Source organism: Pollachius pollachius, assembly GCF_949987615.1.
Source record: "Pollachius pollachius genome assembly, chromosome: 11".
Lineage (NCBI taxonomy): Eukaryota > Metazoa > Chordata > Actinopteri > Gadiformes > Gadidae > Pollachius > Pollachius pollachius.
Window position 1 is genome coordinate 10,356,637 of NC_136944.1, and position 15,373 is coordinate 10,372,009.

Here is a 15,373-nt window from a genome sequence, read left to right on the forward strand (position 1 = left end):
GTCAGGGTGAGAGTCAGCGGCTAGCTGTCACTCAAGAGGCCGCGCCCCAAATTATTCATAACGTTTTACCTACAATATAATAAAAACTAGCCTGCTACAAAATAAATTCACCCCCCTCAGTGTTGTCATTGAGATATGAACTAAGCATACTGACTAGAATGTTTTTTTTTGGACCAGGCTGTAAATAGGATCAATAAGACTGTGAAACATGTGAGTTAACGAAGAATTGCTCCCTCTTGGTACCACCTCGTAGTGGCCACCCGGTGCTACTGCAATGTTTGTCACCTTCCGCGTCGGACGCTGGTAGAACTCGACGTGGGCGGGGCCTGATCTCAACATGGTGACGTTTGACCCCCCCTCCCACCCATAGGTACCAAGAAGCAAGCCCCAGCCCCTCCCCGGCAGGCCAGCCCCTTTACGCCGCAGTTGGGCAGCCAGCAGACCCCCGGCTCCGCCTACCACCCGCCCATCGCCCCCAAACGCCACTCAGGCAAGGAGAGCCCCCAGATCCATGCGCCCGGCCTCCCGCCCCCCCAGCCCCCGCTAAGCCCCGCCCCCCCGGTGGCGGGAGGCGGGGGGGAGACGGACCGCTCCCCACCCAGCACCCCAACGCCCCCCGGCACCCCTCCTCTGGACCGGCCGCAGCCCTACCCCGTGGTGCACCCCTCCTTCCACTCGGGGTCGCTGCCTCGCCCGTCCAGGCCGGCCCCGAAGCCCCGCCCCCGGCCAAGCGGGCCGCCGCCCCCACAGCCGCCGGCCAATGAGGGTGAGAACGGCCTCTTCAACTCCGCCTCTAAAGTCATAACAGGTAGAGTGCCCTCGGCTGTTCTTCATAGATAAACCAAGGAAATAATATAGAATATTGTAGCGCATTCATTCACTTTAACGTGCACTATGCAGTTCATCATCTTTGGTTAAGATGTTGTTTTTTTCTGCCATTCTTATTCTCAGTTGATGAGGGTTGGCTGAGGAGTGAGCTCACGGGATTTATTTTTAGTGAAAACACCAATTTTAGTTTTATTACTGCTGGCTGCAGTGGGAAGATGCATAGTCTAGGTTTATTTAAGAAAATACAATATATTATTAAATAGAAGTAGTAATGGAGGATGAAATAACAAAAAGTAAAATGTCCAGTAAGCACAAGTTGTTGGTTTTGGGGATGTTGCTGTTTAAAACCGCAGACACAGCAGCCACTAAAGCTGCTGCGAAATGTATAAAATGTGATTTACTAAACCACTGTAAAGCCTAGTTCAGTCTAGCAGCTCATACGTAGAGATCATTCACGGAACGTTCCAAAAACCGAATGTTTCCAGGTCTAGTGAAAGGATATGTCCAGTTAACTAAGACCTCGGGTTGATTGTTGATTATGTCTATGTTGAGATGGAGCCTGGAAATCCAGACCCACATCTAGAAAGCTGTAGGGTCTGGCAACGAGTAATGAAAATGGCCCAACTCAAGGGGCGGCACCAAGCATGCATCTGAAAATATCACTGCACGCAATTGGATAATGCTACGACCAAACAAACCGGCCAAATCCTTTAAACTTGTTCCTTTTTGTTCATCTGTGTACCTAAACATTAATGGCTGCTGAAGTCACAAGCTGAGGATTTTTCCTGTGGTTTTCAACTGTGTTAATGACTATGAACGGATTTCCACTGGGCTTATGTAGGCTGGCACTCTGTCTGGCTCGTGGTTCCACTGCCTTCTCTCTTCTACACACACTCTCTCTCGCTCTCTTGATAATCTTGTCATGTGGTGATCTGATGCATGATGGGAAATATGTGTAAATATTGCAGATGTCTGAGCTGCTGAGATCTGAAAGGCAGCGATGGTAAGAGTTTGATTGGCTGATTGGTCCTGAAGCCCCACCTGTGTGTGTGTGTGTGTGTGTGTGTGTGTGTGTGTGTGTGTGTGTGTGTGTGTGTGTGTGTGTGTGTGTGATATATACATAATATATGTATATTTTGCATCCACGCTGGCATGAGCCTCTCTATCAACCTGTGCTTTTTAACATTAGCATGCATGTGGTCCCTACCCCTTGTTTGTGCCGGTTCCTGTTGAATTGCTATTGGATGCTAACACCTGTTTGCTTATTAACCCTTAACCCAAAAACTTTGTTTTTTGGTTGTCGGTTCAGAGTATACAACTCCGCTGTGTTACGCAGGATGGTTAAGGCTTTTTTATCATCCCACGTTCCCGCAACGCAATAACGCAGACACTTCAAAGCAGTCCTGAACGTTTGTGGTTCTGCGACGGGTTTTAGTTAGCGGACCAATCACAGCCCTTGCTGCTCCGTCGCCTCAACGGAAGGTTACGATTTTTGGGAGGCTCACGTCCGGCCCTTGCGGTGGATGCAAGGAGGGTCCGCAAGGACATAAGGGGTCCGTAACCCCCTTGCGTTGCATGAACGTGGAACCATAAAGAGCTTTTAGGGTGCCATTCATCAACGGTATAAAATTGGTTGGATGACTCTACCTGTAGGCTCCGTTAGCAACTATGCTTACCCTATACCTGCTCATTAACGTGTATCTACCATAAAAACACTGGCATACTTGAGTGTTTTTAATCCTAACCCAGGTAAATGACTTGATTCACTATGAAGTCATGTAGTGTTATTAGTGAGTGAATCTTACTTATTCCTTACAGACCTGCTTCCCTCAAATCTGAAGATGTATAACATGATGAGATTAGGAACACTATAGACACTGTTCAAACCACCTGTTAGAAATTTAGTTGAATTGGAAATCTGTTATACTTAATAACACACATATATATATATATATATCTATATCTGTGTGTTCCCAATGTTGGAGGTAGGTGTTTTTAGGGCGTGTGCTTTCAAGTATTTAGGTTGTGCGTTTCCTGTTGTGTGTGTGCCTAAGGTCTTTTGGGGGATAAGATAAAACAGGGGCTATCACGGAAGCTCCTTCTGCTGCTTACTTTTCTTCTCTTGGCTGCAAGGCAAAGAGGCAAGCCCCATCATCAAGCCGATTGGACGAGCCCTGATTCCTGTGGTTGCTGTGGACCAACCGGAGGAGAGCTCTGCTGGTGAGGAGCCCTCCCCGTCCCCAGTCCCCCAAGCAGATCCTGAGGACGAATTGGAGAGCACCATCATGTGAGGAGCGGCCTGGAGGTCACCATTCACACTGACCGGACAAAAGATTTTCTTCTCCAATCAGCTTGCAGAGATCACTCAGAAACAAGCACACCGCCTTAAAACCAGCCGACTGGAGGTCCTATAGTATAGAAAACAACAACACACACAGCGGCCCTCTTCTGACAGCTTGAACTGAGACTAAACCATATAACCTCCTGTATCAAGTTCATGTCTGATAACATGGGATCAGTCTTGCTTATGACAAGGTTTTGTATTATTTTATACTTTAAGACTGGAACGGTATAACCTGGACTCTATACTCCCTAATCTTTCAGAGCACATTCATTATCACTCCCATTTTCTCTGAGTTGATTTTTCCTCATACTATGGCTATGCAAAATGCAGACATTCCCTATATTTTCGCTATTTTGTAATCTGCAATTCTGTGTTTGAAATTGTTGCAGGAATGTCAATTGTGAATCTGTATGTTTTTGAAAGAATTGTCGATATTGCCTTAGGTTTTGCAATTTGTATATGTATGTATAGAACACATGAACTTATTGGACCTATTGTTCAATTTCATGGTCATGAATATGGTTGAAAAGGGCCAAAAGAAAAGAATGTTGAAATTATTAGATTTTCCTTCGTTTTATAGCTAATAACCAAATACTTAGGCCACAAAGAGTGCAATATATTAAAAATAATGGCAATAATGGCCTCGGTCTGATAATCGTCTTCCATCAATACCAAGGTGTTGACCTATCTTGTTTTTTTGGTATTGTTTTTTTACCTTTTTCTTAAATAAGTATTTTGTGACCAAAACCAAGTTCCAGATCTGTAAGTCTAAAACATTTACAGAGTTGTGCCACTGTGTGTTAAAGGGATTAGTAAAGTTTATTTCTTTGTACAAAATATCTTTTTTTCATTAAAACAATGCATCTTTTACTGCTTTATTTTAACATGTTGCTCTAGCTCTATTTTATTTTTTGTCTTTGTTAAATGAATGTTTCTGGGGTCTTTTTCTATAATCTTTGGCGTCACTCCTGATCATTTCCTATATCAATAAATGCCAAGTGGGTCAACATGTGTATTTAAAAAATCATTATATTTATTATGGACGCTTCATGCTGCTGAAAGGCAAGGCAAATGTCAGGTTTCAGGGATGTTACTTTTCATTTTGTCCAGGAAGTGTGAAATACATAATATATTTTTTATTTTCATGAAATGAATAAGTTCAAGTCGCAATATCTATGTTTGAGCCCTTCCAATTTAGTGGGCGGGAGACTTTCAGAATTTAAAAAACTAAGGGCCCTATTTTAACGGTCTGAAACGCAAGTGAGAAGCTCCAAGCGCAAGTAGCTTTGTGGGCGGTTCTATGGCGATGTTGCTATTTTACCGGCGCATAAATGACTCCTGCGCCCGGCGCATTTCTAAAAAGGGTTGGTCTGAAGTAGCCTAATTACCCGTAGGTGTGGTTTGGGCGTAACGTGCAATAAACCAATGAGATTGCCATCTCCCATCCGCTTTAAGAGCCATGAGCATGTGTGCATGTGTGTGCAACATGTGTCCACATTGCCATGGACTGTATTATGCGTTACGTGTTTAGTTTGCGTGTGTTTAAACAGATGGACGCACACACACTCGCCCGCTTTCATTAATTCATTTTAACACTCACTCGCGGTAAAACAATGTTTTCTCACGATCAAATACTCATCAATCCTAACAGTTATGGGCTTGTACACGATGTCTGTGTCAAGAAAATATGTGTTTGCTGTACGGTGTTTGCAGATGCATTGATTTAAAAGTACAACTTATTACCGCTGTATCAGCTGTTCTTTCCCAAATAATTTACCAAGAATGTGTGGCTAGGTAGATGAGAGAAGCAAAGGGTATGCGCGAGGTGCACAAGCAACATTATGCATGTGCCCTTAAAATAGCCTCTGAACAACGCGCCACTGACTTTAAACCAGGTATTTCCTGGTTTGTAGCGCAATTGTTTTCTGAAACTGCAAAATAGCACCAGGGAACGTTTGCGGCAGAACATGCCTCCTCCTTTCGCCCAAACGCCCCTAGAGGCGCAAGATCATTCCCTAATTTACAGGCGCGTGGCGGTGGAGGGAAAAGAACGCTCTGCGCCAGTTGCAAACTAGCAACGACACATGTAGAAAGTAAATTGCGCAGGATGCAAGATAGGGCCCTAAGTGTTGCGTTCACTCTACCTGGCTGTGCAACTGTGTGGCGGGAGTGGGAGGGGTTTGGGGAGTGTCTATAGTACGGATAATAAAATAGGGTGAGGTTCGGGCTTGCCAGCATATATATTTAGATTTTATATACTAGTTGTAGGATGACATTTATATTGAAATCATTGTTCAGCATTGATTTCAGATATGTCCAGGTTATTTTTTGCCACGAGCTGGTTGAAATTTAACACACTTTAAGGCGAAAGACAACAGTTATTCACAGGAAACATGAAGCAATTTAAAATCTAGATCTCAATAGAATTGGACACATTTACAGACACAGTGACTCCCAAAAATAAGTCAACCCGTCATTTTACATACAAAACGTAATAATAAAACTTGTTAATAAATAATGACTGAAATTAATGAATGGCCACCCCATGTGTGTTGTTGTCTATCAAAAAATTGGACCGGTCTTATGATTGGTTGGTCAGCGTCTTCTGTTCAGGCCCAGTAGCCAATGAAGAAGACGGTCACCGACATGCACACGATGAGGTTGAAATTGACGGCATGGCGCATGCGTGGCTCCTCCTGCAGGAGGCGGGCGGGGTCCTGGGACAGAGGAGGAACCGGAGCGGGCGGCGCCGTCTCCCCCGGCGTCCTCCTCTCCATACCACACAGCCAGTAGAGGGCGGACGACAGCCGGGACTGACTGGGGACGCTGGTCACAGAGGAGGACACAGAGTCTGGACGGAGGAGGAGATGGAGGTGCAGAAAGACACCGAAAGTACCTGGTCAGTAATACGTTGTAGACAACAACGTCTTCCATTAACAGACTACAGGAAATGGGGGGGAACTAATCTGCATGAATTACAAGCATCTAGAGCCGTACAATGTAGCGCTTTGGGAAAGTGCTTTAGGTGGGGAAAGGGTACTATTTATTATTCTATGTTACGATACCATTAACAAGTCCGTCGTCGTCTGTATCAGACTGGATATCAGTAGTTAGTGTTGAATGTGACCACATGACACATCACATCGACACCTGTGACATCACAAGCAGTTTGGCTGGATGTCAAAAGTGCTGAAGAGGCATATCATGCCCCTTTGGTTATGATGTTGGTTATAATCCCTAAATCTGGGAGCCAGTAGTCCTATTATGCTATAGCAGAACTCCTGGGAGGAGACGGCACAGAGCCTAAGGCGGAAACCACAAACTGCAAGGGGCGGGGTTACGCCCTGTTTCCTGTTTCGTTACAGACATATTCTCCCGAAGAAAACTCTTTTGTGCGAGTGGAAAAAGCTTTCAGCTGGTGATTTGATAAGTGTATTACTACAGTGGCCCGTCCGTGTGTTCCTGGGTTGATTAGGAACCTTCAACAGACACTTTTGTACCGTTTAAGTTCTGGCCGAAGTTTGTATCCACAAATGACTCACTTACAGATCCCGGCCTACAGCGACGCCATTGGTCGAAACAAATACGAAGCAAAACAAAGTGAAATGCCCCGTTCAACCAGATTTGTGCTCATCTGCCGTCGTACTTAAGATATTATTCTAAATTCTGATTTGTGAGACAATCACTTAACAACGCCACCACAGCTTTTGCTTCTCTGAATAAACAGTGCGGGACGTGAAGAAGATGGACCCACCTTTCCTCTCATGTGTCACTCCATTGCCCTGCGGAGGGCTACTCTCTACGGGATGCTCCTCCCTGGGGTCCACCTCCATCTCCTTACCCCGTGTCTCCATACCCGCCTCCACCGTGAATACCTGCTCTCCCGGGCGCGTTTCCACCTGGTCGTACCTGGTGAACCAGGTGAGACGGCTCACCTGGCAAACCGAACAAAACAAACACGACACACAATCCATTGAAAACAACTTTGGCAGAAAGGTTCTTCCATTGTCTTCTCGCCTCCATTTAGAAAACCCTGACACACTTTCTTTTACCATCTCTTCATGACATAGAAAGAGAGTCATCAATGTTATGGGATGGGGATGGATCAATGCTTAAAAGTCCATAAAATGGTGCTTAAATTAATGATCCTATCATAAACAGCATAATCATGGTATTCTGCATCCAAATTAAATATCACACTGAGGTTTAGAAAAATCTCAACTCGAATTGCATTTAGATATGCCTTTTCAAAGCTCTTTACTCTGTAAGTATGTGCGTGGGTGTTGAAGAGCCAGGGATTGCTACGTATATTTAGGAATCAGAACCTCTGACATCTCATGAGAGGTGCTTTCCCAAAGGACAAAATCTTTGACCTTCTCCAGGGGTATTGGGAATGAGCCCCCCTAGGGCCCTCTAACACCTCTCCCAGCACCATCACGGTGTCCCATCCACTCTATAATCAACAGAAGTAGTGAGGCTTTTATAGCTTTTTTTCATTTGTATTTCTTTTCTTTTTTATTTTAGTTGTAGTCTTTTTTGTAATATTGGGTATTTTTCTAAGGTGAGATTCGAAATGGTTAGAAAATGAAGTGTGCAATATAAACTCAAGTAAAGTGTGAACTTATACGGGGAGCACAAAACAATTAGAAGAAGCAAATGTATTTTAGTTAGTTTGGCATACACAATATACAGTTTCATTTGGTCGTCGCCATTTTGTAAAGACTAGGTTTTTTCTTTATTTCAGTTAGGGTATTAAGATAGTTATTGTTGTTGTTTCGTTAGTTCTTCGCTAACAACATTAAACTTGAGGATTAGTGATAGGTGACCAGACTGTCGGTGGCGGTCTGATTGGTGGCACTAACCTGTTCTAGGCGGGGTTTCTCCGTGGCTAGGCTGATGGAGACCACCAGCAGCAGGGTGAGGAAGGAGAGCATGGTGGAGAAGTAGAGGTAGTGGACGTCCTTCACCACCGCCGGCCGGCTGTCCTCCTGGGAGCACAGAGGGCTGGGGTACACAAAGTCAAGCACCATGCGCACACAGCCCACCAGCAGGCCCACCGCTAGGCCCCAGAAAGCCCCCTGGGGAGGGAGGGAGGGAGGGGGGGAGGAGAGAGGGAGGAGAGAGGGAGGGAGGGAGGAGGGAGGGAGGGGGGGGGGAGGGAGGGAGGGAGGAGAGAGGGAGGGAGGGAGGGGGGGAGGGAGGGAGGGAGGGAGGGAGGAGAGAGGGAGGGAGGGAGGGAGGGAAGAGAGAGGGAGGGAGGGAGAAGAGAGGGAGGAGAGAGGGAGGGAGGGAGGGAGGAGAGAGGGGGGAGGGAGAAGAGAGGGAGGAGAGAGGGAGGGAGGAGAGAGGGGGGAGGGAGGGAGGGGGGGAGGGAGGGAGGGAGGGAGGGGGGGAGGGAGGGAGGGAGGGAGGGAGGGAAGAGAGAGGGAGGGAGGGAGGGAGGGAGGGAGGAGAGAGGGAGGGAGGGAGGGAGGGAGGAGAGAGGGAGGGAGGAGAGAGGGGGAGGGAGGTTAGAAGATAAGTAGGTGGAATAACAAATTTGTCTAACTAACTGAAAATACAGATAATAACTGAATGCAGGCACACCCAGACATAAAGACACAGACACACAATGACACACATACACACAAATATATTCAACTTCAGATGTTTGATGACTTCAAAAACAATTCTTTCTAGGTTCCTGAAGGGGCTTCAAAAAGAGGTGAAACAATAATTATGCACATATATATACACGTCTGCGGTAACACTTCTCCCAAAATAGTTTCCGAGAGATGTATGTTCTTCACAAGAATAATCCGTCACGTGTTAACCTCACAGCTAGTTTATAATCTGGTATCCGATGTTTTGCTAGCGACATTATTTCGCCCGTTTTAAAACCAAAACCACATTTAATAACAAAGTCTGTAGTTCAACACCAGAACACACATGCTACCTTCTCATTGGTCCTCTTCCAGAAGCAGCCCAGGATGAAGACCATGGCGACGGGGGGCTGCAGGTAGGTGCTGATGGACTGGATGTAGATGAAGAGCTGCCCTCCCTGGCTGGCCTGCACCACCGGGATCCAGAGCACCGACAGCACCACCAGCACCAGCACAAACACCCTGACACACACACACACACACGCACGCACGCACGCACGCACACACACACACACACACACACACACACACACACACACACACACACACACACACACGCATGCATGCACACACCACATACATGTACACAGAGAGAGACACACACACGCATGAATGCATGCACACACACACACACATGCACGCACCACATACATATATACACACACACACACACACACACACACACACACGCATGCATGCACACACCACATACATGTACACAGAGAGAGACACACACACACACACACACACACACACACACATTAAACCTGGTAGCAAGCCAGCATCATATTGTTCGACTGCTAGTTCAACACAGTATATTGGACTTGGGGGTGGTGGTGTGTGTGTGTGTGTGTGTGTGTATGTGTGTGTGTGTGTGTGTGTGTGTGTGTGTGTGTGTGTGTGTGTGTGTGTGTGTGTGTGTGTATATGTGTGTGTGTGTGTGTCTATGTTACCACTATCTGATGAGGGACTCTGGAAGAGGAAGCAGCGTCTTATAAGAGGGTATTAGCAAATTAGAATCAACTCTGGGCCAAGCCATCCAGGGCATCTTACTGGTACTGAGGGAGGAATCTGTGTCCCAACTAATAACATTAACACGTCTTAGCACGTTAGCTCTATCCCACCCTAGACAGGGGTTTGAGAGTACATTTGGGAACCTTACTAGGGAGTTAATGTCTTGAGTTTCATTGTAATTACGACGAGTCACGACGACTACTTACGATACTTTAACTATAGTAACTCACAGGTGACATATAATGTTATAAGTGAGCAAGTATGGCCTAGGCATTGTGCTCAGAGGGGCCAACAGGTAGACTGTCGTCAGGCTTTGGGGTTCGAACGCAGAACATTATGGCAGGGAGTCCAACACCCTGACCACGAAACATATCATACCCATATAATAAGTTGTCTAAGCTATCCTCCACCACTGCTTCAGTGTCCCTACAAGCAGGGAATTATATGTGTGTGTTTGTGTGTGTGTGTATGCGTGTGTGTGTGTGTGTGTGTGTATGTGTTTGTGTTTGTGTTTACCTGCCCATAATCTCAGATCCAGCAGTCCTTTAATGTTATAGTAGAACTTCTGGGGGAGACGGCACAGAGCCTGGGCCAGAAGGGGATTTTAATATGTGTTTCTACAATGGTCTATATGGTGTAGATGTAAGGTTTCAGCAGTTCTTTTTTTCAACAGTTTTTTTTTACTGTTTACTATTGCGGTCCGAGTTTCTCCATTAAGCGCTTACAGATATCTTCCTGCAGCCCCCTTATTGCTTCAAAACATATATAAGGCGAAACAAAGCTGAATGACCCCCAGACGTGGGGTAGAAATCGGATGTCTGGTGAGCGAGGCTGACCTGCCCACGATCATGAGCTCCCATTCAGAGGAGCGCGGCCGCGAGTAGCGCCACAGGTCCATGGTGAAGATGGTGCTGGAGCTGTTGAAGATGGACGTCAACGAGGACATGAGCGCCGCGATCATCACAGCCATCATCAGCCCCCGCAGGCCTGCCAGGGAGCACGCACATGATCACAGCCGTTAAAATACACACAAGGTCAATTATACACACGCACTCGTTCACACACGCACGTACATTGCGATGTTACACGTAAAACATAGGTACCTACATACAGTACCGACATGCATGCACACACACACACACACAAACAAACACACAAATATATGTAAGTACATCAATAGACACCCAATCGAGACGCAGAGAAAGAGCGGGGGAGAGAGCGAGAGAGACAGAGAGAGAGAGACCAAGACAGAGACAGAGACTCAGAGAGAGTAGATGGCGCTTGCAGCAGTTCTCTCACCTGAGGGCAGGAGGTCCATGACCAGCTTGGGGTATGCTATGTCTGAGCATCCCACTGGGTTCCCACACACCTGGGTGCACACCTCGGGGTCTCCGCACGCCACCTCATCTGCACACAGCAGCCGTAGTCACACACCCTCACAATCATCCCCAACCAACACATTCACGCACCGATTGTTAACGGCCCTTAACTTAACTTTGACCTGCCGTCCGTCTCTCATAACCTTCAGAGCACAGAGCTTCCAGTACAGAAGTATAGATCCACACACTATGGATGTACCAATACTCTGTACACAAGAACGTGGATAGGGTGCAAAATACCCTACAGTACATACAGTATGATAGTGTCATTGCTGAGTGCCAGGGTGTGTTAATGCTGTACCAGGATACAGGATCCTGCTGATCATGCCAGGCAGCAGCATGATGAAGAAGGGGAGGATCTTCAGGTAGGCTGCCAGCAGGGAGCCCCCCTTGGCGTGGCTCAGGGTCTTAGCAGCCAAGGAACGCTGAACAATCACCTGCACGCAAGAAGACCTTACTCAGCGTGCAACTTTTTCTACATTGAAGCATACAGCTCAGCCGTTCATGAAACGGCAAATCAACTCAACTCAAACCCAAATCATTAAGTATTATATATACAATAATATAAAACATGAATAATACGCCATGTCTGTTCCCCATAATCCATCCTTTACACCATTTACTATGCAGTAGGTCGTCAGGACTTCATCCAATGTCACTCACTGTGAATTCAGATGCATTGTCATACACTAAACTGAAAGAGTGCTGCAATCAATAGAATCCAATCATAGGAAGAAGGGAGATATGATGGAAGCACAACATCCTAGCTGTTCCCGGAATACAAGGAAGAAGGCAGACCGTGAAGGTTTCCGTTCTCCGCTTACCTGATCCGAGCACCAGTACCACATGGAGGGGATGGACATGCCGATGAAGATGCCCGGCCAGGGCAGGTCAGAGGTCAACGGGTCCCTGAACAGGTGGAAGGCATCGTCGCGGGGGAGACCACAGGTAGAGTTGGCGACCCTGACCGAGGGGATGGCATTGCGGTAGCCCTGCAGAAGCGCTTCCCATCCACCCACCTCGGCAAAACCTGGCGGAAGAGGATGAGGAAGAGGAGGAGAACAAGGAAGTCAGGGAGTCAGGAAATCGACTTGACTTGACAATGGCTGGAAGTCAAGTCAAGTCGATTTTATTAGCAAGCTTGACTAGCCTAAATTAAGGGGTGAAAATACATTTCCTGCAGAAAATGCTGTTCAAAGTCCTCTTTTTCTAAATTACAATTTTACTATTTACTACACATTACCACGTTTAAAATAAAAATAACTTCAAACGAAAAATCGAAACAATTCGACTCTGTGACTACTGCCACTACCGCCACTAAGTGGCAGTAGTCACTGCCCTCCCTTTGAGGGAGGGGAGGGCTGCTTCCAGGCATGGTTAGGGGTGCATAGGTGTCCAAATGGACAGCCATACAACGGTAAAGCAAGAAAGAAAGGATTTAAAATAGTACAATTGTTCAAGATTATTAGAAGGCTAAAGAGTTCAATTAGAATCTAGTTTTTACATACTGAAAACCATGAGGGCCAAAGCCCCGGCCAGCATGATGCATGTCTGGACAGCATCAGTGTAGATAACAGCAGCCAGACCACCTTGGAGGACAGAGACACACATCGGGTTGATTTTCCTATCCAATATAGGAACGCAAAGGAATTCCTTACAATATCAAGGAGACGATATACAGATGGATAGCCCGATAGACAGATGGATAGTGCGCACTATCCATAGAGAGAGAGAGAACTATTTAGTAATTTATAATTTAAAATGTGCAAAAAAAATCTTCTTCTTCTGCCCCTGAGAGAGAGAAAGGTAGAGAGAGAGAGCGAGAGCGAGAGCGAGAGAGAGAGCGAGAGAGAGAGAGAGAGAGAGAGAGAGAGAGAGAGAGAGTGGGTTGTTACCTGCTATAGTGTAGATAGCGGTGATGCACAGCAGCACCCCCACAGCTAAGTAGAGGTTCCACTGCAGTGCCCTCTGGATGAACACTGCCCCGGCATACATGTCCACCTGAACACACACAGACACACGCACAGGTATGCACACAAACACACACACGCACACAAACAGACACACACTCACACAAAAGATCATGTATTTCCAGTTCATAAAATCAGACATATTCTGGATTCTTTGAAAAAGAGTTTGGAAATCTTCTTACTGATATCTTAGTGAAGATATAAATGAATAAATATAAGATGGATATGAATAACTGTATTCTCTTGCCACCGAATCTCTTCTGCAGATATTCTGGCATGGTTGTCACCTTGGGAGGAATAGGGTCAAATGATTAATAATATAAGATACAAATTTAAATTGTATCTGCAGATGTGGATCTCTCTAGGTTAGTGCATGATCTGAAATTAGTGTGTGTGTGTGTGTGTGTGTGTGTGTGTGTGTGTGTGTGTGTGTGTGTGTGTGTGTGTGTGTGTGTTGTATTTGTGCATATGTTCAGCTGTACTGTATATGTGTTTGTGATGTGTCCATATCTTACCCCGGAGGAGATATATATGGGCAGAAAGAGCCATCCCAGCAGCAACACCATCAGCATGCCCTGTCATAGACACAACAACAACACCAACAACTATCAACATACCCCTGTCCTACCACGGAAACAACAACAACAACAACAACAACAACCATCAACATACCCCATAACAACAACAACCATCAACATACCCCATACCCTGACATGGAAACAACTTTAACTACAGAAAATAGAACCATAAATGTGCCTGTACCCTGCCATAGAAACAACAACAGAAACCACCATAAACATACCCCATACCCTGCCATGGACACAACCACCAGCATCTACATTATCTTGTAGTCAACAGTCCAGGCATGACATCCTGTCGTACTCGACAGGTAACAATGACCAAATGTGACACTTCGCAACACTTTCCATCTTAGCGCTCCTTCTGTGAGAGAGCTCTGCTTACGTTCCACTCGTACGCGATGGCAGCAATGCCAGCCGCGGCCCCAGAGCCAGCTAGCCCTATGAAGTGGCCACTGCCGACGTTGCTAGCGAACAGAGACGCACCGACCTGGAAAATATTAAAAATAAAAGTCATTCATCTATGTATTTGATTTTCTTTTTTTTACTTTGCCCAGGTTCGGCCCCGGTTCGGCCCCCATGCTGTTCCAGAGGGGTGCTCATGTACTTATATAGCTGGTTTTAAACCCCACATGAATAGTGGATGAACAAATAGTGCAATAGACTTACAGGCCACCATGTCATGTTCTTCCCTGCGAGGAAGTACCCATCCACTGTACTGCGTTTGGTCCTCCACATGGACTGGAGATAACAAAGAAACACGTCTGAATCAAACTACTATAACATTGGTAACCCAATAACAGTGTCCTTGTTACAGTGCAATTACAAATGTGATAAGCAATGTAAGGACCTGTGAAAACATGTACTTCATATGTTCTAATGCTACGGGACAGCCTGTAACCACAGAGTCATCTCTTCGATATGAGATGGAAAGCAGTTGAGAAAGCCCTTCTGATAAGTCTCCGTTATGCCACCGGTTCCATGCGGTTCGTTAATGTTATTACATATTTTAGCTTGTCTAATCTCAGACTTCAAACTTACAATATATATATATCGTTATATAAATTCTGCCATGTGGGACTGCTTCATACTAATTAAATGAGTGATGCGACGCAAGATAACTTTAATTAAATACCATACTAACCCAAAGTCCTACGGCCATCACCAACACAAAGTAGAGCACCAGTACCACTACGTCTGCCGTCTCCAGTGTGGCCTGGTCTCCTGGCAACGGGGGTGCCATGCTGGTCCGAAACGTCTTCTCCATCTGCTAAAAGGTCAAAGTAACATCAAGGTATGTGAATAGGATTGTTGGGTAGAAATCTAAACAGAAGCCATTAACTTGAACTTGAATGAAAACATTACAATACATCATTGATAGCATACACTCCACACACACATGGGACCCTGATGGAAGAATAAAACGACATGGGAAATAAACATCTAAAGTTCATCAAACTAAACGTGAATCCATAACAGAAATTTATCATTGACATACATTCCCGACTCAAGAACAATGAGAACCAACCTACCGCAAGCACACCGGATTTCAGCGCCATTGTGTCCTGGTTATGTTCTTGTGTGTCCTGGTGATCCTCGTATGAATCCTAGAGTTTGT

General features: G+C 45.8%; 2 protein-coding genes across 6 annotated transcripts in view; one reads left to right on the forward strand and one right to left on the reverse strand.

The window, feature by feature from the left end:
* The window catches only part of arhgap17b (Rho GTPase activating protein 17b), a 28,070-nt gene extending 23,891 nt beyond the window's left edge, over window positions 1-4,179 (forward strand). For 2 of the 5 annotated variants that reach the window (XM_079745809.1, XM_079745813.1), the window contains 2 exons: window positions 371-808; window positions 2,962-4,179. In XM_079745809.1, coding sequence (XP_079601935.1) covers window positions 371-808; window positions 2,962-3,119 — 596 coding nt within the window. In that variant the 3' untranslated portion in view covers window positions 3,120-4,179. Of the gene's footprint in view, window positions 1-370; window positions 809-1,796; window positions 2,032-2,961 lie in introns of those variants that run through there. The other 3 variants (XM_079745810.1, XM_079745812.1, XM_079745811.1) reach the window with 3 other exon arrangements.
* Window positions 4,180-5,781: 1,602 nt separating this feature from the next.
* On the reverse strand, window positions 5,782-15,022 carry slc5a11 (solute carrier family 5 member 11; the record flags this gene model as incomplete). Its single annotated transcript, XM_079745965.1, has 15 exons — window positions 5,782-6,023; window positions 6,927-7,107; window positions 8,035-8,250; window positions 9,108-9,276; window positions 10,665-10,815; window positions 11,128-11,235; window positions 11,509-11,644; window positions 12,032-12,237; window positions 12,716-12,796; window positions 13,103-13,208; window positions 13,360-13,464; window positions 13,693-13,752; window positions 14,141-14,245; window positions 14,425-14,496; window positions 14,900-15,022. 15 exons carry the CDS (start codon window positions 15,020-15,022, stop codon window positions 5,782-5,784), a joined length of 2,061 nt encoding a protein of 686 aa, XP_079602091.1.
* Between the last annotated feature and the right edge of the window lie 351 nt (window positions 15,023-15,373).